The 22,014-nt window shown below is 41.3% G+C and overlaps 3 protein-coding genes across 17 annotated transcripts in view; 1 reads left to right on the top strand and 2 right to left on the bottom strand.

Moving 5' to 3' along the window:
* The window catches only part of LOC147650396 (uncharacterized), a 33,747-nt gene that overhangs the window by 8,822 nt on the left and 2,911 nt on the right, over positions 1-22,014 (top strand). For 5 of the 14 annotated variants that reach the window (XR_015276618.1, XR_015276619.1, XM_086851394.1 and 2 more), the window contains 2 exons: positions 19,299-19,355; positions 19,431-21,187. Coding sequence is in view for 11 of the 14 variants with exons in the window: in XM_086851394.1 (XP_086707520.1) it covers positions 19,299-19,355; positions 19,431-19,510 (137 nt within the window). In the remaining 3 variants the exon portion in view is untranslated. Of the gene's footprint in view, positions 1-6,205; positions 6,310-19,298; positions 19,356-19,430; positions 21,188-22,014 lie in introns of those variants that run through there. The other 9 variants (XM_086851401.1, XM_086851395.1, XM_086851402.1 and 6 more) reach the window with 4 other exon arrangements.
* FOXI1 (forkhead box I1) lies at positions 5,739-10,410 on the bottom strand. 2 transcript variants are annotated; one of them, XM_023936238.2, is made up of 3 exons: positions 9,752-10,393; positions 8,382-8,749; positions 5,739-5,992 (listed from the first exon to the last, which is right to left on the bottom strand). In XM_023936238.2, the coding sequence occupies exons 1-3, from the start codon at positions 10,323-10,325 to the stop codon at positions 5,798-5,800; spliced, it is 1,137 nt and encodes a 378-aa protein (XP_023792006.1). In that variant the 5' UTR covers positions 10,326-10,393; the 3' UTR covers positions 5,739-5,797. The 2 variants fall into 2 exon arrangements, with proteins under 2 accessions (XP_023792006.1, XP_023792007.1); XM_023936239.2 differs by lacking the exon at positions 5,739-5,992 and having other exon boundaries at positions 6,991-8,749; positions 9,752-10,410.
* The window catches only part of DOCK2 (dedicator of cytokinesis 2), a 154,659-nt gene continuing 152,926 nt past the window's right edge, over positions 20,282-22,014 (bottom strand). The window contains exon 52 of the mRNA XM_023936251.2: positions 20,282-21,058. Coding sequence (XP_023792019.2) covers positions 20,984-21,058 — 75 coding nt within the window. The 3' untranslated portion in view covers positions 20,282-20,983. The remainder of the gene's footprint in view (positions 21,059-22,014) is intronic.

Below are 22,014 nucleotides of genomic sequence, written 5' to 3'. Positions count from 1 at the left end.
GGTGCAACAAGCATAATTTGGAGGCAATAGAATGGGGATTAAATTATAATTTTCACAGAACTTCAGGAGTATTTAAAGGTTAGCACTTGATTTAACTGATATTATTCAAATCCAGCCTGTACATATCTCCAGATTTATTTGCACATAATACACAGACCCGTGTGTTTTGTTCATATAACTATCCCCTGAAATCTAACATAAAACTTAAAAAATAAATTTCAGGTGAAAATTTCCTTTACAAATATAGTCTGCAAACTCAAACTAGTTATCAAATGAATAATCTCAATAAATATTTAGTAAAAATATGTAAAATAAAAGTAAAAATAAAGCAGACAGCTTCACTGTTGGATCACTTAGATAAGAGCAGTGATACCCCAACCACCCCAGGAGCTCTCAAAGTCGTGCAGAAATCACTGTGACACTAAAGTTCAAAATTTGCAGGAGATAGTTAATACTTCTGCTGTCACTTGTGTCAAAACCCTGTAAACTCAGAAGATTCTCAAGTTGCAGTTTCTGTTTGCTGTCCACACTGCAGGGTTTAGGTCAGCCCTTTCTATGTCATGTTTGTTGGTGTTACTCTCCCTGTATTTGGGCTATCAGGACACTCCAGCCATCACCTGTCCCACATGGCAACAGAGAAATATCAGCAGTATTAAAGGATTAATCTTTAATCACCAATCACAATTGATGGGTTCTGTTTCAATCATGTTCCAGAATTTTCATGTTTCTGTCACTGCATTTCTAACTTGGCTTTTGTGTAAGTAGACCTGAGCTGTGCTATCCACAGCCTGCTTGACTGCTTCATTTTCATATTATCTGTTATGATCAACAGATTTTTCCACAGCTATGACCTTATTTTTCCCCTTCTGTGCAGGGCTAGGAATGTTAAATACTTTGATAGAGGGAGAAAAAGTCATGATTGGCAGTGGTCTGAGGACTTTCAGCCTTTAAGGGCTACCTTGCTAACTTGGCAGGGGATAAAAGACCTGGCCTCTTTGCATATTTATTTGCATAAATACTGTCTTGAAAAATTGCATAAAGTTACAGTATTTGATTTAATGCTAAGATCAAAAAATCAATTGAATTTACAATATTTTCTGTAAACAACATACTATATGACAACAAGGAATAGTATATTGCAAAGAAACCTGCAGGTGACTTACACTGTCTTATCCTTGCTCGAGGGCAGGCAATTATATATTCTTTGGCTGCATCTATTTTCTATCAAAGTGGTTTAAAGTACTTCAAGGATACACATAATAGGAAAACAGTGACTGCTCTGCATGCACATGTCTTGCACAGCATATCACATTTTTTGGCACTTAAGGTGCATGGAGACAAGGGCAGATAAATCCAAATGTGAAAACAATCTTGCTTCAGAACTAGCCAGAGTTAGCTCAAATTTACCACTTCCAAACAGAACAGGAGATGACTTTGTGCTCCTAGGAAAAAACAGCTTCTGTAAGCTTTCCATTTTTCCTCAGAGCAAATCTGGGATCAATGAAGTTGAGTGCTTAGACCAAGTAAGAAGTGACCATCACCTGATGTCACCTGATTACTAAGGAGGCCATATGTCAGATGACAAAAATGTTAAAAGTCTCAGTGCAAAGCTCTTTCTGAGCTGTAGCTCTGTGTGCTGTCTGCTGTGGAGCATAATGGGGGTGGCTTTCAGTGCCAAGGGAAAAACAATGACTTAAGCGTGCAGCTTCTGAGAACTTGTGATTTTACAACACACAAGCCTGATCCTGGAACAACCCAGCAGCTTTTCTATAGGTGACAAGAAAAGTGTCAGATAATTTTTACTCCAAAATTTCCTGTTATGGAGAGGGAGAGAGATTAAATATTCAACAGGAATTAATAAGGATCATGTAGCATCCCAGGAACCAATAGTTTTCAACACTTGCCTTTGCATGCAGGATGCATGTTGGTTCACCATCATTCTAAGTGGTATTTATTCCACATGAGGAGACATATGTCTCCTTTAGCATGCATGTTTGCATTGTCCACCTGATGGATTGCATAGGAATGAATCCAATAAAATTAAATGAAAAGTAATATTCATTTTATGGTATCTGTACCACTTATTCAAGTATGTCTACTCAATTTAAATTAAAAAAAGATATGTGATAAAGCCAGCTTATTAATATTAATGTTAAGTCATCTGGGTAGAATTTTTTCATTAAGATGTTTCCTACTAAAATATGTAATATAATAAAAAAATCTAAAATCCTCACCTCTATGAAAATATTACCTATTTCACTGCAGAAGGGGAAATCATCATCCAGGTTCATGGGGTTAAAGAGGTATGAGCATGCCAAATGAGTATCTCCATTCTGCCAAAATTAAGGAGCAGGTCCAGGAGAATTCCTCACATCTGAGCTAAACAGAGCTGCTCACAGCTGTGGCAGGCCCAGGGTAGGGAAGAACCCCTACAAAGCAACAGACAACAAAAGTGAATAAATATCAACCCTCTCATAATTTTTGCATTCTGTGCAAGAATTGTGTTAATTTGGTTTGGGTTTTTTAAATAACAGCAAGACTAATTAGAGCTCTCCCTGCTTGTGATGCAGTAAAGTGCAGGTCCATCATATGGGCACAACAGTTGAAGTTAGATGATGGCTTTAGCAGCATTAAATATCCAGGTTCCCAGCTGACAAAGGAAGAAGATATCCCCCCACCTTCTTTGAACTTCTTGCATTCTTAACATTCCCTCCATAAATCATTTAATGGCTGCCCTATTCATAGGAAAATGTATCACTGAAGTTAAACAGTGGTTTTTCTCCTTCTACTCTCATTGCAGAGAAGCATAATAAATTATGCCTGATTTGCATGCAAGTTTGCATACACAAAACTCTTGTCATGAACTAGCAAACAATAAACTGCTCATGTCAGAACCCATTGTACAAACAACAGCATCAAATAGCTACTGAGCTGTATTATTACCCTGCTGTGCTGTGCTACTGAGACTTCTCCACACAAATCTACAGCTCTGCAAAGGCAACAGAAAGGATAAACTGAGCAGCTTTGTGTCTGTCATCATGCTGCAGTCCAAATAACCTTCACTGCTTCGTGGGACATCCTGACTCTAGGGAAGTTCTGAGGCCCTGATGAACCTGTATGCAGAATGTATAAAAAAATTTCCCAGATGACACAAGTCGATTTTCCATGTGGTGCCTGAAAGCTTCTATCATTCAGCTACTGGGCAATGCACAATTAGTTTCTCTGTGTCATGTTGCCATGAAAGTATCAGCATTACACTATGGGGAAGTTGCTCCTGCAGCTGGGGATCTGCAGGGATGAAGTGTGTTACTAATCCAGCTCTCATAGGTCACCTACACACTATTTCAAACACTGGGAAAAGCTCTCCTGATGTGTCATGGAGTTAGAGCAGAGCTTCTGACAGCTCCTCATGCAGAGTTTGATGCTAACATCTGTTACTGCCTGCTTACCTTACTTACATTCTGGAATCTGCCAGTGGAACAGAAGCAAGGGGAAATAATTAGTGGAACTCGTCACTGGTAATGAGGAGGCAGCAGGACAGATCTGCAGCTGCAAAGGATTGAATGAGAGGAGCTGGAGCAGTTCAGGGCAGTCACAGAATCAAAGTATGCCTAAAATGAGGAATACTGTTGGCTGTCACACAGGGAAAGAGCACTTTTCAGAAGACTGGAATGGCTACTTTTAGAGTTGCCTCAACTTGGCACCTTCCCTCTTAAAGAGAAAAGGATACCATATGCTGCACAAGGGTAAAACCACTTTGTGCAAAGACATTAGCAGAGGAATGCTTTGAGGATTTAAAAAGAATCAAAATCATGCTGAGGTAAAGCACAATTTTTATTGCAATTTAGCTAACACAAGGCATATAAAAATTAATTTCAGAGAGGTATTCTGAAAATGAATTTGCACAGAATAGCGGCAGGATATTGGGCAAGTACATTTAGGAAAGGTTGTTTTGGTAGATCACAGTCCTTGCTCCCTTAGAACTAGACTTGTAGCATAAATAAGAAAAACTAAAGTTTTTTCTTATTTATGTCCAGGGTATGACAGCCCTGCAGGTTTCTAGCCCATGGCAAGCACCAGCTGATGTGTATTTAACCTCCAACACTACAGCAAAAGAGTCTTGCAGCTGTCAGCACTTAAAGCAGGGAAAGCTACAGGTTCCAAGTGTACAGTGGGCTTTTGGTTCATAGCTCACAGATCCAGATGTGTGGTACTTAGGCAAAAAATCACACAGGTCCAGGGCAGCTCTTCCTAAAATCTTGAAGAAAGAGTTGTAAGGATTGCTATAAAGCACTACAAACTGGAAGTGTTAGAAATTGGCAAACCTACTGGGAAGAAGCTTGTTATTTTCCTCCCCTGGGAATGCCTTCACATGAAGCAACAAAGCAACTATTGACACTACTGAACAGTGAAGAGCTTCATAAAGTATCCCCTCATGAGAGAAAGTTAGTGCATTGTAATTCAGAGTGAATCTGGCAAAGTCCCCTCTGCTGTTTATGGGAGAAGTAAATACTGTGAGGCCTGAAATGTGATTTTCCTATACAGTGGATACCTGTATCACACCTCTTGGTGTCATCTTTGAACCAGTTGTAACAATTAAGCTCTCCTCAGTTTATCATCTGGAAGCTCAAGCATTTGAGGTCTTGCACTTAAACCCAAATCTTTAAACCTTGTGGCTTAAATGTCTTGAATTGTAGGTGAGGCGCCAGTGGGACTGCTGGGGCACAAAGGACCTCAGCTAAACAGAACCTATTATTGCAGGACTCCAGGCTTGCAGCTGACCCCATAATGAGGTGGAACAACCCTGGCAGTGGTACAAGGGATCTCTGTGTGCCCTCACCTCCCCTGTGAACCCCAAATCTCTCCTCTCCCTGGCACTTCAGCCAGGGCTGGAGAGTTACAGACTCCAGGCTGCAGAGCCAGGACACAGATTGGGGAAACTGTGGAGTAAGAACCCAGGGTAGGTGTTCCTAATGGGATCAGTGACAGTGAAGCTACCCCAGGGATCCAGCAGCAATATACCTGAGACTTACGTAGGAACTTGTTACTCATTAATCATTAGTCAAGACACACTGCCTGCCAGTGAAAGCTTCTAACATTTGCTGCTCTGCTGTGATACAGAAGGAAAGCAAGTCGTAAACTACTCTGGCACTTTAGGGCTGGATGTGTTTGTGGGGAGATAGGAACAGCCTGTAAGGTTTAACATTTAAACCAGGAACAAATTATTGCAGAGTCATGAAACACAGTGGTATGTGAAGACAGCCGTATCTCAACACAAAACACACTCTAAGAATGAAATAATGAATCAAGAATATTAACAGGGAAAACTATTCAGAGTTCTTGGAGCCCAGATTCTCTTGAATTTGAGCAGTTTAGTAAATATGTTTATTAGTCACACTATAGGTCTATAAATATCAGTGATATTTAAAATCTATTTTAATTATGCATTCAACATTAGTGGCTTCTTTAATAGCACACTTAAAAACAAACAAACAAAATAATAGTCAAAAAATCCCTAAAACCCAGATGCTCTTCCATCCAAAACCCTTACGCTGATCATATTGGTAAAATGCAGGAAGGGGAGCAGTACCTTTGACAGAGCAGTGCTGCTGCTCATACAAGAATAGCTGCTAAATTTCCCTGCAGCTGCTTCACTGATGTGCAGGAGCTTCAGGAATGCATGGCATGGCTGGTTACCAAAACAGTTCTCTCTGAACAACACAAAAATACAGATGAAGATTTATTTCATTACAAAGTAGCTCTGTTTGGAGGAGAAACAGGATTACAATGCTTGCAATCATCTTTCCACTCCTCCTTGAAGAGCAGCTCTACCAGCTGAGCTGATGTGCCAAGCCAGCTCAGTGGCTGCAGGGGAACCAATTCCTTGGTGTTCAGGGAAGCCACTGGAGAACAAACCTTTGTCTGTGAGCTGGAATTTTGGCAGCAGTTCCTCAGCATGCAGAAGCCAAAAGTGGTATTGGATTGACAGCATCTGGGAAGCAATGAGACACAAGCTTGTTTTTATGCACACCTATATGGAGTTGCTGTTATTATTTGGGATTGGCCACTAGGAGAGTCAAAGTGCTGAGTGACAAAGGAGTTGCTTTTTACTCTCTGCTGTCACTTAACAATGGCATTCTTCTTGCTTTATTTTCCACCTTTTTTTTTGGTCTCTAAGTTCATAATGGAACATTTTTTATTTCAGCACTAAAGAAAACAGTTCCTCTGAGTTTGTGGACCATATATTCTACAGGAACTGTATTTCTGGGCAATTTGTGGCATGTCTGCTGAATCCAAAGCATAAGCACAGTGAGTGAAGACATTTCTGTTTTAACATGAGCAGATCTCTATGATAAACGCTGCCACTGCAGAGTTTATTGTAGCCCACCCAGCAGGCTGAGATTCTGCAAGGGTTGGAAGATCCTGAGGACAGAAATTACAGCTCAGGTCTCAGCACGTGCCTGACTTGAGAGAAACTTACAGTGATGGCACAAGGACACCACCAGAAGAACATTTTCTCTTTTTATTGAACAAAGGTGTTAGTAGTGTAGGTAGGCTTCAACTCCCAAGTGGCAATTTATTATAGTGGATCTAAAACTAGGAAAAGTCAGAGCAACCTTGATAGAGAAAAACTTGAAACATAAAAGAAATTAAATGATAAATAAGAATGCAGGAAAATTGCAGTCATGTGGTCTAATTGACATGTGAAAACAGTCTGCTTTCTGAAATTTTAAATGATTGGCACCACTTTACTCCAGCAGGGAAACTCCAAGGGTGATTTTTATTCAGTGATAATATTTTGCATAATAGCAGCCAATTATATTTGCCAGGCATGCAAATGCTGATGGCCTGGATATGTCATCTCAGCATCTGACCTTCTGCTACCATTACCCTGCTCTTCCTCACATGAATTGCTCAAGTCAAACTGGTAAGGAGACTTTTAAAGGCTTAAGTAGTGCAGTACAAACAAACAAACACAAGTACACACTCTTCTTTACAAATGCTTTATTAAAAATGCTTCTGGGGTTGTCCATTTTGAGATATTACTCTACATAAATGTGAAACTCGAGTCAATTCTTGGTTTAAAAAACTTCATCTATATTTTGAAATGCTTGCAGCTACTGTAGAGTGTAGGAAAAATAAGAATAATTTCTAATATTTACACAAGGACTAACAGCACAAAATTGTACAAAATGAAAAAAAATATACAGTACAGAGACTTTTTATAATATCTGCAGTTGATACTCTGAAAGGTCCCAGCCTTTAAAACTGAAATTCAGAGACAGTTAAACTTCTTACCTCCCTTTTCTTCTTCCCTCACCTCCCACCCCAGTATTCAAACCCTTTACTCAGTAGAAATGATTAATGAAGAATGTTAAGATATAACAGATGTGTTTTCTTAGAAAAAAACATGTCTTAAATATATATATTTATATACTCAGGACAGATCCTGTTTCACTTATGTGACTAGATTTACATGTGTAAGAAATAAAATTGACCCTGTAATTAGAATTGAAAGCACAAAGATCCAACAGCAGAAGACAATTCCAGTGTATTTTGTTATGCTTCCCTTCAGCTTCAAAATTCCTGTTGTGTCCAGGATGAAGTCAGTTTGCTGCCACATTCCCGTGGGACTGGAAGGGGGTCAGGCTTTAAACATGCACTGGCACGAGAAAAAGCCAAAGACAGCACTCACCATTCAAGTGCTGCTTGTTACTCACTATACAATAGTTTTTATTATGGATCCTCCTGAGTGTTTCAGGAGAGTTTTGGCCAAATAAGAACTTGCTGAGCATTTAGTACAGGCAGCCTATACCTAAAGCCAGGATGTGTAAAGGTACCACCACATTTCTGTTACCACTTTAAAAAGCACAGCAATGTTAATGCCATGCCAGAAAGAGCCTCCTGCCTAAGGCAAGCTGTAACTTCTCAAGGACTTCTGTAGAGGAGCCTGGTTGGCAGCAGCACAAGCAGTGTCTGAGAAGAACTTTTCACTATTCCTTCCATGATCCCTGCTTTTTCCTGTGCAGTTGCAGAATGTGGAGTTTGTGATTTCAGTATAAAGGTAACAAGTTGGTGGCTGTCAGGAGGAGGATGCAGTGTGGTCCTAGAGATGAGAGGCTAATGCTAATCACCTGCTCATGGATCATTTCCTGTCATAAATAACTATCCTCTAGTGTCCTAGAATGCTTCACTTAAACCTCTGTGCCTTCCCTGGGGTACAGGGTGTTGTTTGTGCTGAGGCTGCTGTAAAAATGGGTGTTAAACTGGTTGAGCACCGAGTTGCTGTGGCCAAGGTGACTGGAAGGCATGGAATTGGACCAATCTCCCACACCATGGCTGGGGATACTGGAGAGTGGGGAGTAGGAATTGAAGCCTACCATGTTCTGCCCCATTTTGTCAATGGGTTCAGAGCTGAGTCCCACGGGCCCGGAGCGGCTCCCCGAGTTGGAGCTGTGGACATAGGTGGTCATGCTGGAGAGGAAATTACTGAGGCACGGGCTGCTGGAAGAGGGAGGAGGAGATCCTTTCTCAGGTGAATTGTCAGTCCCAGGTGATGAGTTTTCCAAGATATCATGATGCTCTGCAGCTTTGGGGCTGCCAGTCAGGGTACTGTCCTCAGATTTCTCAGACGCAAGAGTAGCAGCACTGGCCTCAATGTCAGACTTTCTCTTCCGCTTCCTGCGAAAGTTTCCATTGTCAAACATCTTTTCACAGTTTGGGTCGAGAGTCCAGTAATTCCCTTTTCCTGTCCAAGGAAACAAACCCACACTTTAAATTTAAAAATAGTCACACACACAAAAAAAGCAGTCATTTAGGGCTTTACAGTGCTTCTCTCATTTCACAGTAACAGAACAATTGCATGAGCAATACACATGTATTTTTAGTCACCCAAAAGTACAAGTCTGTCGAATACAGAAAAAAAGGTTTAAAGTTCTGGGTTCTACCCTTTAGACCTTACTCATCACAAGGGCAAAACTACAAGTGGAGTCACTGGGAGGGCTTTTTGTTTTGTTTTCTTGGTGAGGGAAGGAGGTTTTCAGAATACAGCTGGTCTTCTCAAATTATGGCAGAGTAATCAAATCCCACACTGGGCTGCTCCTCCAGATTCAGTGGGGTATCATAGGTTTCTAACAAGATAGAATTAGACTTTTGGCCCTCTACTGCAGAATAGTTTCAATGTGTTTTTAATGTTCTCAGTGGTTCTTCACAGCTATTGATAGGAAACCATGAATAAAGGAATATCTGACAGCCTACCAGCCAAGGGGTTGGTAATGGCAGAGGTGTCATTCCAAGCAAAAAAAATTGTAACAAACAAAATAAAAGCAGCCTGCTCTCCTCTTGAGAATTAATGCTGACTCCCCAAAGCCATTGGCTTTCTTTGACAAATCCCCTTCCCTTGAATTCCCAGTTAAGTTTGACACAAGTCATGCATTACACCAAATGGGTCTTGAGTGTGCCTTGCCCAGTTAAATGTTCCTGTGCCTGCTGAGTCTCATGCTCAGCTCATTGATCCATTCCCAGGAGGACCCAGAGCAGGACAGAATGCTTTTCCCTCCAGAGATCTCACAGCAACACTGATTCACACCTCAGCTATGCAAAGCTGCTTTCTAGTTCAGCTTTTTGAAAACAAAGTGCTGCTGTGTCTGTGTCCTGTGTCTGGGCTACTACATCTCTTTACAGTGCACTAGGTATTTTAAAATTCATCAAGTTTAATTAGAGCTGGGGAGAAAGAGGGAGAGGGCTATACCTGGATCATCTTCATCTCGAGGCACCTTCTTGAAGCAGTCATTGAGGGACAAGTTGTGCCGTATGGAATTCTGCCAGCCAGCTTTGCTTTTGTTGTAGAACGGGAAGTTGTCAGCCACGTACTGGTAGATCTGGCTCAGAGTCAGCCTCTTGTCAGGTGCCCCGTGGATGGCCATGGCAATGAGGGCAGAGTAGGAGTAAGGTGGTCTTACCAACTTCATGAGCTCCTCTTGGGACGGGAGGGGAAGCCAGCCAAGGTCAGTTCCTCCCAAGCTGTGCATGTTAGGCAAGAGCTGCCTCTGCATCCCATACGACTGCGGAATGAAAGGACTGGCGTTGGATCCTGGCAGATACGGCGGTGGGGTAATGGAAGGTCCATTTAGCCAGAGGTAGGGATTGGGAGTGGCGTTGTAATCCGTTGTCTCAAAGGTGCTTGGTCGCTGGGGACTCGGGATGTTCTGTGGATGGAAGAAGTTCTCGTAGTAGATATTCATCTCTGGAGGTTCTTGGCCGATATTTGGGAACTGTGGGCTGCAGCGTGGAGGGGAATGCGTTTGTGGGTCAAAGAAGCTCATGCTCTAAGCCAGGTGGCTTGTGAGTTGTGACACACCTGTGCTAGTGCTCCTTTCCTGGGACAGGTGCATCACCTGTGCCCTTCCCTAGGTACTTATGCACCTGTAAATGTTTCAGCCTGTGCTGCAGGCTCCACCCCACAGCCCTGAGTGGCTGCAGATGAGGACGATATCCTTTTTGGAATGCTGGCAGTCCCAGTCAGTCATTGATGTCACATCAACCAAACGTGAAAGTTACAACTGTTTATCTTCTTAAATGAATGAAGGAATTTTCCACTAATGTGATGCACATGAAGAAAGCCTAGGGTTTCTTGAAGTTAAAACTTAAAGATCCTTTTCAGTGAAGCTTTAGCATTTCCAATTTTTTTTTCTTATTAAAGAAGAGCCATTTTGTGCTGCTGTTATTAACACCTCAGAATGCAACAGCCATTGTCACTAGTCAATGAAACAGTAGAGATATATACTTAAAAATAAAAAAAAAAAGAAAAGAAAGAAGAAAAGAAAAGGTCAGAAAAGGTTTTCCTTTTGTAACTTTAATTGCAGACTTGCTTGTACTTCCCCCTAGGCAATCACAGTACTATAGGCAAATTCTGTGGCTGGTTACTCACGTGAGTAATCTTACTGATATAAATGGAATTAACTCCCTAAAGTAAGGATTAATCTTGTGAGGAAAATATTTCAAGCTTAATAATCAAACCTTTCTTTTGAGTTGAAATTGGTGAACTGAGATGGGAAATCATTATGTGCTGCTTCCTCTTTGCTGCAGGATTTGCTGCTCATAAAACCTCTCAGCACAACTTCCAAACAGGAGAACAGCGACAGCGTTCGGCACAGCTCTTTTTAACCTAGTTCTAATAACTTCATCTATACAGACAAGAGCTGATTCCTTAAAGTGAAGTAATAAGGAAAAACCTCTAGCCCTTTCCTGATCTGGACAAATCCTTAGTGCTTTGCATGGCACCCTGCATGTTTGAAGGACAGAAAAGCAGAGCTGCAATCTCACCACCCCTTCTCAGGGTGGCAGCCCTCCACTGCATGAACGCCTGCACTGGAGTTAGAGCAGAGCTGCAGTTCCCTTCACAGTGATATTTGCATTTTTGTTTAGTGATTAAGGCACACGCATCATTTAAAACTTGCCTCAGCCTTAATACTCATGCAACTAAAGAAGGTCATGATATGACAGAGCCTTCCAGGTAGCTCTCGTCCTATGATTTCTGCAGAAACACCAGTTTTGACCCATGGATTTGAATTCCTGGCTCTACCAAATACCTTTTGCTTTGTCACACTTAATCTTCTGTGCAGTAGCACAACCACCAAGACTCCCCACTCCCTAAAAATTAGTGATTCACTGATGCCGTGTCCATATTGCTTTGAAAAGTAGGAAAAAAAATTCCACTGGAAATACTACTGAAATATTGAATACAGAATGGCAAAGCAAGCCCATTTGCCAGCTCAGAAATGCAGCTCTACAGCTGTTACTTTAAAAATCCATGCTTTCACTGCTCAGAAAATCATTTGTACCACAACAAACAAGCTGCTACTTTAATTTGAATGGTTGAGAGCTCAGAGTATGTAAATGCCAAATAACCTGTGCAGAGACACACAGTAAACAGACAACAGTTAAGTGGAACTTGGTGGGACTGGCTTATTTTCTAAGTGGCAGCTGCTATACAAAAGGTGACCTGGACAAAAAAAAAAAGAAAAAAGAAAGAAAAAATATTTATTTTTCAGGAGCTCATAATGTGAATGCTTCCCTCCTCAAGGGACTAATCTGCAATAATCGTTTTCACCTTAAGAATCTGAGTTACAAACATGCAAAATGCTGTTTGAATAATATCCACTACAGCTTCCTAATTAACTGTCTAACATATAGATATATTTAAAAATATATGCATCCCTGCAAATATTGGTACAAATATTGGTAATAACCCCCTTTCAATTACAGAAGTGTCAATAGAATGTTTAAGAAACACACATGAGTAAAACCACATTTACAATTAACTAAAGAGCCAGAATATAGTGAGAAAAATAAACATAATACATTTTTGACCTGCTCAACAGATTAGATTTTTGCCAAAAAAAACCCTTGAAAACAAGAAAAACTTGTAAATTTATTCCAAGCAGTAAAAATTCAACTAACTGCATCATGGACTTCGATGACTGACATCTAAATACTTATTCCCTGAGGTGCACTGAATGCATAGTTACAATAAAAATACACTCAAGTGGGTGCTGAGTGAATACAGGCTTTGAAAAATGCCCAGGCTTTACAAAAGGAAAAAGCATTACTGCTGCAGCCAGAGATGGTGATGGCTGTAACATTTCCTCTGCCAGTCACTGCTGCTGAAGTTGACTGAGAAGGGTGAGCCCGAGCTGCCTGGGGATGGGCAGCACTGCCAGCCCTCCCAGCTGAGCATGTTCCACAGAACCCAGCAAAGCAGGGACTGTGCTGAGGATGCCAAGTGCTGCTTTTACAGCAGGGAGGTGCAGAGACATCTCTGGGCTGCTGCCCACGGAGCTGTGAAAGGGGGGGCAAAGTCTGATCCCTCCCCGGCATGGCTGGCACAGCTTCCAGCAGGGACACGATCCTATCAGCAGCATTTCCCTTCTGCTGGCTGGGCCTGATTTACTCAGATCAGAGTATAAACAGTGCCAGGAAAAAGGTACTTTGTCAGTACTCTGGGCACGCCTTGCTGCTGCGGGGTCACTGCAGCACGCTCCTGGGCAGCTCTTCTGCTGCAGATGCTCTTTTGCAGGCAAGGAGGCAGCAGGGAGAGAATCAACTCCGTTCGAGCTCTGGTGGCTGGAGGAAATTGAGTCTAAGCAGGAATATTGTCCTGGGGTCTTCACCACTGGGAGTCTTCCTTTAGGCAGGGCTGGAAGAAGGTAGCAATCCCAGAAGTGGAGAAAAGAGAAGGAAAACCGGTGAGGCTTCCATATAAAGGTGGCATTAAAAATTCTGCAAATAAACTGGAGGCTGCTGCTGGAGAAAGTTTAATGATCATTATTTCCAAATGCATTGGGTCAGTAAGGTCTGACTAGGCAGGATGCATTATATATTTATCATGTCTTTTTACTGCAGTCCAGTACTGCACGGCCCTGAGTGCATTTCTCTACCAGCTGGGAGCCTGGGCAGCCACAGATTGTTGTCAAACCAAAGACTGTTGACAACTCTTGCATTACACAAATATTTGCTCCTCTCAATTTCTTGAGTGAAGCTCCAAAATCTGCGGGGTTGAGGCTGAGCCCTGGCAGAACCACTGTTTTCCATAGGTTTTTTAGGTCAGCTCCCATGTACCCCTCCACTCCAGCCAGCAGCAGTATTTCTTCACACTGACTACCCTTCTGTAAAAGACCACTCATACCCCACAGTTACCTGCACATCCAGTGTCTCTGAAACACAGTGACTTGGGACAGGTGTGCACACACCAGCACATGGTTCATACAAACCATTCCTGTGGTCACAAAGAAGACGGAAAAATTGTTTTTAAAATAAAGGAGTCTACATGTAAGTCAATATGCCAAGTGACCCATCTTGTTTCAAACAATTCACACTCTGAATTGAGAAACAGGTCAGTATCCATCAATAAGACATTTTCACACAGTGAAAGATTCTGTGTTCTCAGTTGTCCAGTAGATTACTTTTAGAAGTCTTTGTGTCTTATTCCACCAATCATCTGCCCAGCATATCCACAAAATAAACCACACCATGAGAAAGAACAGGCTGTAGCAGGCAAAGCAATGTCATCTCAAGGACACTACAAAAGCATAAGAAATGTAAAATACAGCACTGCAAAACAAGGGAACTGAGCTTTATTTCTAGAAAGGCAGGTTGAACATTAAATTAATGGAAAAGGCAATATCATTTGGGTCTGTGCCATAAGTGCTGCAATGCTAGAATGCCCTTAGACTTTCCAAGCCATCCAGAACAAAATCACTGTGGATTTTTTAAGCAACTTTATAACTGGGATTTTAGAAGGCAGTGAAACCTTGTAAGGGCTCATAGCTGCTCTCTGACCATGAGAATGACGATAATAAAAGTACTCATAACTCCTACCTCCAAAAAGGCCTTCTACCATCTCCTCACATAAAATAAATATGGTGGAGGGGATTAGGTGTCCTCTGACTCGTGTATCAGTGGTGACAGGCCACAGGCAGGCAAGGAATCCATAGCTTCCCCTTGGCTGCCGGGGGATCTGCTGTGCTGAAGGACACAGATATGGTCACATCTGTCCCAGAGGGGCAGAATCAGTCTGTGACAAATCCTCCTCGTGGCAGAATCCAAGGGGTCTCTCCCAGTTACAGGAAATTAATACAGATACAGACTCTTCAATCAGTCAGACTGTGACAGCCTCACTGCTTCTGCAGTTCCCTCTTTCAGGTCATCTGCTTGTTCCACTCTCACCACTAAATGTGTGCTTACATGAGAAATCAATGGTGCTGAAATTAAATGAGGTCTTGTATGAACATCAACACAGCTACCAAAGAAATTCATCTGTACACACTTCCAAAACCCTTCAAAGTTTAATTTATTGTGCATTTCAATGAAATGTATTTATTCATTTCAGTGCATTTCAATGATTTATAGAAAGAAAAAGTAGCAACACACTACTGCTTTTGTTTCAGTCACATTTCAATATCAAGGTATTTGCTGGTGTGGATAAATCAGCCCCTCCCTCTCCTATTCAAATGGAGATTTCATTGAAAAGACATTTTAGAACCACAGAATTTTTTGGGAAACATAATGTCCTTTTTTTAAGGAAAAAAAAAAAACAAAAAAGTTTTTTTCAGTGTTCCACACCCTTTAGTTCTTACACGACAGAAACACTTGGGAAAAATTAGAAAATTAGAAAATTAGAAGCTGAGGCTGGAAAGCGAATCGGTGCAAGCACAGGGAACTTCTGAGTGGTCACACCCAGCCCACAGATAAACTTCAGGCTGGTTTATTGCAGCCAGGGTTTGAGTTCAGAGCTAACCTAACCTGCCAGCAGGGTGTTTAGGGCCAGAGTATCGCGACATCCCATCGCCCCCCGGCGACACCGCCTGCCAGTGCACAGCTGGCTGCAGACCCGCCCTGGCATCCTCCTGTCCTGAATCTGCAAAAATAACCCATGCCATATGTAAACATTTGAAACTTTTCCCTATTTGAATCCTTCATTTGCTTTGAAATTCGGAGTGGAAATTTGGATAGATTTAGAGATTTCTTTGTTTTAGATTCGTTTCCTTTTTTTTTTTTTTTTTTTTTTCCCATCCTGATTTCCTGTATTCCTCTTTTCCTGTCTTGTGAAATTAGTCCAAATTTCAGTTGTAAAGAAAGGCTCTATGAATGCAGGGCCTGTGTGTGCTACCGTGTGTGTCAAAGCAACTGAAGGAAGGTTTTGCAATCCTCATTACTTGTAGACTCCAGGTATCAAATCATAACATACTTTAGTGTACAATAAAATACCATACAAAATACAAGGTTAAAAGGTCTGCATCTGAAGCTACTTGGTCCAGGGCTCTTTTCTTATATCTAAAAACGTAAATAAACATTCCGCAGAAAGTCTTCCCTCAAAATACCTGGCAAACATGGAGAGTTCTTTAGACTTTTTCCAGTTACAACAGCACAAGTTTCCTGCTGCCTCACTTCCATAAGTCTTTTTTGGCTGCTGGCCTGCCAGGGCATAGATCCCTTAAATGACAGTTTTCTGATGCCTGTCCTGTGCCTTTTGAATCAGTCACCATTTACCCCGTGGTGACACCATCTCCAGCCACCTGCCATGAGCTGAACTAATCCAAGCAGTGGCAAGGCCTCTCAGGGGTTAACTGTGAATGAGAGATCAGTCATGCCTGTCACATGAACTGGTACTAAATGCAGCTTGAATCAGAACCCACACATGGAATGGGGCAGCTGGAGCTGCAGGATGCATTAATACACATGAAAAAATCATCCTCACAGACACTGTGTTTGTTCCAGCTCAGACACAGTGGCTGTGTCATCACAGGGGCAGCCATAAGAAAGATCTCTCATGGCATACAGAAGCTGTCAGCTATCCTGGAAGACAAAAAACTACATTGAAAAAGGATAATTCTGCGCAAAACCCAATCAGATCAAACTGCCTTCGCTTTAAAGCCGTGATTAAATTTATCTAACATTTAAAAGTTTATGAAATCCATGGCCTACCCGAGGTTTGTTTGCAGAGCAATTCTTCATTTACAGTGTTAATCTTTAGCACACGCTGCATCATGAGATCAAATCAGAACAGAAAATTACACAGTCAATAAAGAACAAGTCCTCTCCTCACCCCAGAGCAGTAAACACTGCCAATGCTGAAGTCCTTACAGCTCAGGGCAGCCCCTGGAGTGTTGCTCAATGTTCCCCCTCAGAAGGACCTTGAATGCCTAAGAGCAAGTTCTGGCAGGGAGATATAACTTCTGTGGAGTGACTTCTCCAAGGCACCCAGGATAGGAGAAAAAAAAAACCTAAGCTTTTTTTGGTGGAGGCTTTCATATTCCTAAAAAAATAAAGAGATGCCTCTAAAAAGATGGACATCTCTTCATCCAAAAAATAATGAGGGAAAGAATCCTTAAACTGTTTAGTTTTCTTTCCCCCCTCAGAAACAGATTTAAAAAAATATGTGCTGCAAAATACAAGTTGGCTTTGAATTTGCTGATTTCTCTCGATTTCTAAATGAGAAAAATGCTGTGTTTGGTTAAGTTATTCCTTTTATCTTCTCCCACTCTGGAGAATTGACCTGTGCTTTTGTTTTAAACAGAATGCCCTAATTCTGAATGATTCCCATTGATGTTGGCATATATGGAACCAGTCTATGGGATAAATTCTCCACCATTTGAATAGTTTTGTACTGAAGTTAGAACAAAAAGAAAGGATCCTTTGGTATTTTTATGGTACTTAAGCTAAAATCCTTGAAAACAGCAGAGGAAGTGAACAAGAGAATTATGTAGTTGGATGCCTTTAAACACAATTCCTGGACCTTGGCTGACTCAAACATAAACCAGATTTAATAAAAAATAAAACCACTTTCTCTTCCTATCATGCTATTTTAAAAACTTATTTAACAGCTCTTCTTTCTAAAAGTGCCCTCATCCCATGATCAGGGTGGAATAAATGAAAGCAGAGATCCAGTGATGTCCAGTGTGTCAATGGACTCCTCACAGAATAACCAGTGTGGCACCAGTACCCCCACTGAGGACTGGGAACTGCCAATCTTTTCAAAAGTCAAGGTCTTTTCCAACTCAAAATCTTTTCCAAATCAAACTCCATGATTCTACTCACCCACGGTTTCTACTGTCTAATAAAGAAGGTTACAGGCTGTGTGTGATAGAGATAAAAGTTCAATGTCAAGCAGTTACACAGGTCTATCACACATTCGAGTTCCAGAACAAAGTGTTCCTAACGTCTGTAAAATCTTTAATAAAACTCTCCTTCCTCCTCAGAAACTTGATCCTTATTGACTTAGACTCTGACCATTTTCCTATAGCTCACACCAGCTAATTTTTAATGAGATTTTAAGGACATTTAATTTTCCCCCAGAATGAATATTTAAGTCATAATTTCGTAATTAGAACTTGGTATGACTTTATGGCACAAACAAGGGCAGGCTGGATACCCACCTCAGGTGAGGATACTCCTGAGTACCCTGACGTGGGTAAATGCCAACATTTGCTGTGCAGACCTTGTGCTGCATTCACACAGCAGCTCCTGGGGCTGGACCAGCACCTCTAACATGGTGTTACACTCCACAGAGACACCCAGGTACCTGTGTCTGGCTAAAAATGAGATTTCTGCTTAAACTGAACTACAGTGTGCAGCTTAAATGCATCACTGCAGTGTGACAGCTCGGTGCAGGTCAGCTCATCAAATCTCAGCTGCACCTGCAGCTTTCCTGCCCCTGCAAACAGCTCATTAATTACAGATCACACAGCCCCTTCATTATCTCAGTACCACACTGTCACCAGCCAGGCGAGTGGAAATGCCAGAGAGAAGGGAAATAACTGGAAGGAAAAGCAATGGGAACGTGGTTGTGTTCCTGACCCACACGGGGAGAGCTGCAGCCATTCCTGCTGCAGCAATTCTCTCGAGAGCAGCCAAAGCCTGACCCTGTCCTGGAGGAGATTTCTGCCCTCTGTGCTTCACCTCAAAGAATGTCAAATACAGGTTCTGTCCCCCACCTCTGCATACATGAAATAAAGGCCTGTTGAGCTCATGACAGAATTGGCAGCAAGCAGTGCTGATTCACCATTTTAAACAGATGTTGCCATACTGGCACTTGATTTTCCCAGGGCATCAACTTCATGCTGTGTTGTTTGTTTGGACTAAAAGTCAGTATCCACAGCTTCTGGAAACTTGTGAAAGGCTGGAGCTTGTTGTCCAAACATCCTTAAAATTCCAGTTCTATGAATGCCCTGTTCTTGGCAGCTGTTTTTTCTTGGTTGATTTTGCTTTTCTGCTCAGAGTAGATTGATGCAATTTCAGGAACTTGGGCTGACAAGAGGAGGACAATCTGGTGTGGGACAACTAATAAAATTATTGCTGATATTTAGTGAACTAAATGTGAATCTAAACCCTTCACCCAAAACTGTACTAAAACCTGAGCAAAACACAAGCACAAATCTTGAACCACTGGCTTAACACCCCACACCAAACTTCCTTTGGATGTTGTGCTCCTGCTTTTCTGGTATTTGTTTCTGGGCACTTCCTTCACTTCCATTCTTGCCACTTCTTTATTTTGAGTCACAGTATTTCAATAACAATTTATAATAACAGCTAGATATAAAACTCTATTATTCCACTCACCTGAAAGCATCTCTGAAAGATACAATAAATAAAAGGTAACCTTTAACAGGTATTTTTACAAAGAATAAACAGTTCCTAAATCCTCCTTTTCTTACTCATTTCCAGTAGAACCAAACCTTTTCTTTTAAAATACTTGTTTATTTTGCATATTTGTATTATTTTATATTTGTATATTTCAGGGTACCTGCAGATAATATTGAAGGACAGCTTTGATACCCTCCCTCCTCTTCTCCCAGGTCAGCAAGATGTTAATATGCACCCTTCAACCTTTCGTTTTCTCCCACTCACTGATAACCTTCTCTCTTAAACAGAAGACTTTTTACTTGGAAAGCCTTTTTCTTCCTCTGTGTCTCTTGAGAAGCATTATCAAGCTGCTGTGGAAAGCAAATGAAGCAAAATGAAACCAAAAGTCTATCAGAAGTCATGCCAAATGCTGCAGTTAGCGTTAAAACTGGGCCTTTTTTTTTGTTTTGTTTTGTTGTCTGTGGTTATTCTGGTGAAGGTACAGCATTAATTCCAATGGGAAATATTCTAAACCCCTCACAGAAAACAATCACTAACTTCTCCTGTAGAAAACTGTGACTTGTAGAAAACTATTCACTGTGACAACTTGCAAAGAGAGATAAATTCATAAAACTAATTAGTTCACACTGTAAGTTAAAGTGTTGATAGAAAAACTTTGGTTTAAACAAACTGCAGATGTCTTTCCATAAATTGAACTCCACAGAAATGAGTAACTTGAACCTCTTTTTCTTTCCCAAATCTGTAGAAATGGCAAAAAGGCCAATCCCCTCATCCACAACACTGCACATGAACATATTTTATTTACTTAGTATAAACCTATGTTGGTGTCTGAAACATAAAGGGATGAGTGAAGGGAATCAATTATTCACCTTTAGAGACCCCCCTCTCTCTGGGAATCTTAGAGAAAGAGCTGACAGGTTATAAAATCTCTGAGGTGCTGACCTGTAGTGCTATGGAGCTTCACATCAGTGAGGCATCACCTCCCAACTCCACCTCACGAGGTGGGAAGACACAGAAAATCAATCTAAACCCAGAAAACTTGGGCTCATAGCATTCTGTTTGCTGTCAGTAAAAAACTATTACCTTTCATACAATGCTGCCTGGAGATGTCAGGGAGAAAGGGTCAGGGCAAATAAAACAGATTTGTAACATTTTATTGAACAGCAGAAAATGTAGCTTTCCTTCATCATGCTGCTGGGTGCAAGGTCAATTTGTACATGTGTAAATAAACTTTTGCATGTTTTCCACATAGTAGCTGCTGTTCTGGAAACAGCTCAGGCAGAGGTGTCACAGCCACGGGCATCACCCAGGGAACACTCAGGGTACAGAGCAGTGTGCTGGGAGCAGCAGAGGGATCTGAGGGCTGCAAACCCAGCTACAGCCACACAGAAAATTGGCAGTGGCTCTTTTGTGCTGAGCCATCTGTTGCCTTGGCTACACTGCCAGCGAGGGTTTGAGGGTATCTGGAGTGTGTCTGTACAAGCTCCAGAAAGCCCCAGCTCTGCTGTTTGGAAAGAACAGAGCCTGAGCTGTGTGACACAGTGAGAGTTGCTGCTGGTCTTTACACACACGTCACTTCCCAGGAGCAAGCCTTGGAACACCCAGCTCCCTTTGACCTGGACAGACAGAGGTTTCTGTCCCAGAGCCCAGTGGACACATCCTGCAGTGTTTTCCTCAAATGGGATTCCTGGATCTGTATCACAAGTAACTTATCAGAGCCCATGGGGGGTGTTCATATTCTCCATCAGTGCTTTTCTTTAGAGTAGATGGTGCTCTAAAATAGAATATTTATGTGTAGATATAATTCTTTTCAGCTGAGAAGTGGTCTTGTAAAAATTGATTACAGATCTGTTGATGAAGGTTTGAAATGCTGCTCCACAGACTGCTTTCCATCTTCCAGAACTTTGGAAATGCGCTGAAAAAACAACAAACCAGATTTTCATATGTTAAAATTGATTCTGTGCTGGATTCAGTAATATGTGTATTAATTACTTGTGCCTTTAAGCTGTAGCTAGAGAAAAAAATACATTGACAAAATCCTGCATGTTTTGAATTAATTTTTCTGTTCTGCAAAATCTTAAACCTGTATTTAAATCTGTCCACATGATTCCAATCATGTTATGAAGCACTTCACAACTGGATTTTTAGCTGTATTCTATCCTCTGCATTTTATATGCTATTTAAATTTAAATACGAGTGGACAAGACAGTGCTGAAAAGCTGCAACTCCTGGGTCTGAAATGAGCAAATATGTGATAAATAGAGTGTAAGTGAATTACTACAGCCTTCACATTAATAGGTTATTCTTGTTCCTACCAGAAAAATGTGATTATGAACACATTTAACTGAAGGTTTTCCTGTATGACCCCTGAAGGTGTTACCCTTTTTTTTTTAAAAAAAAAAACCAAAACACTGCAGAAAGTAATGAATACAAATGAAAGCTATTACCTGGGAAAAAAGAAACCAAAACAACAAAGCCTTTGCATTGAAAGATCAGAAAAGTTGGCATGTAAAATATTAGAAATATTCCAGAATACTTATGCAGTAACACATGTTGGTAGCTACCCACATCTGCATTAAATGTCATCCTCCTATCACCTTCAAAGTAGGAAAAGCTTCACATTCTGTGTCCGAATAGCTGCTCTGGATATTCCTTTTTTGCTGTTTTGTTTTGTTTGTTTGTTTTCTTTTTTCTTTTCTGTCAAACACTATGCTAAATGAAATAGCTTAAATTCTGTGAAAATTTCAGACATCACTGAAACGTTCCTCACTTTTAAGGAAAGCAACCGGCTTTTAGCAAGAGTGACGACTCCAGCGGGAGCCGATTTCCACTTTGCACTCATTATTTCCACTAAGTACCTTCGCCCGGTGC

Source organism: Cyanistes caeruleus, chromosome 15 (assembly GCF_971803275.1).
Source record: "Cyanistes caeruleus chromosome 15, bCyaCae1.hap1.1, whole genome shotgun sequence".
In the NCBI taxonomy this organism is placed as follows: domain Eukaryota; kingdom Metazoa; phylum Chordata; class Aves; order Passeriformes; family Paridae; genus Cyanistes; species Cyanistes caeruleus.
Note: the sequence above shows the minus strand (reverse complement) of the source record. Positions and strands in the feature narration are given on the sequence as shown.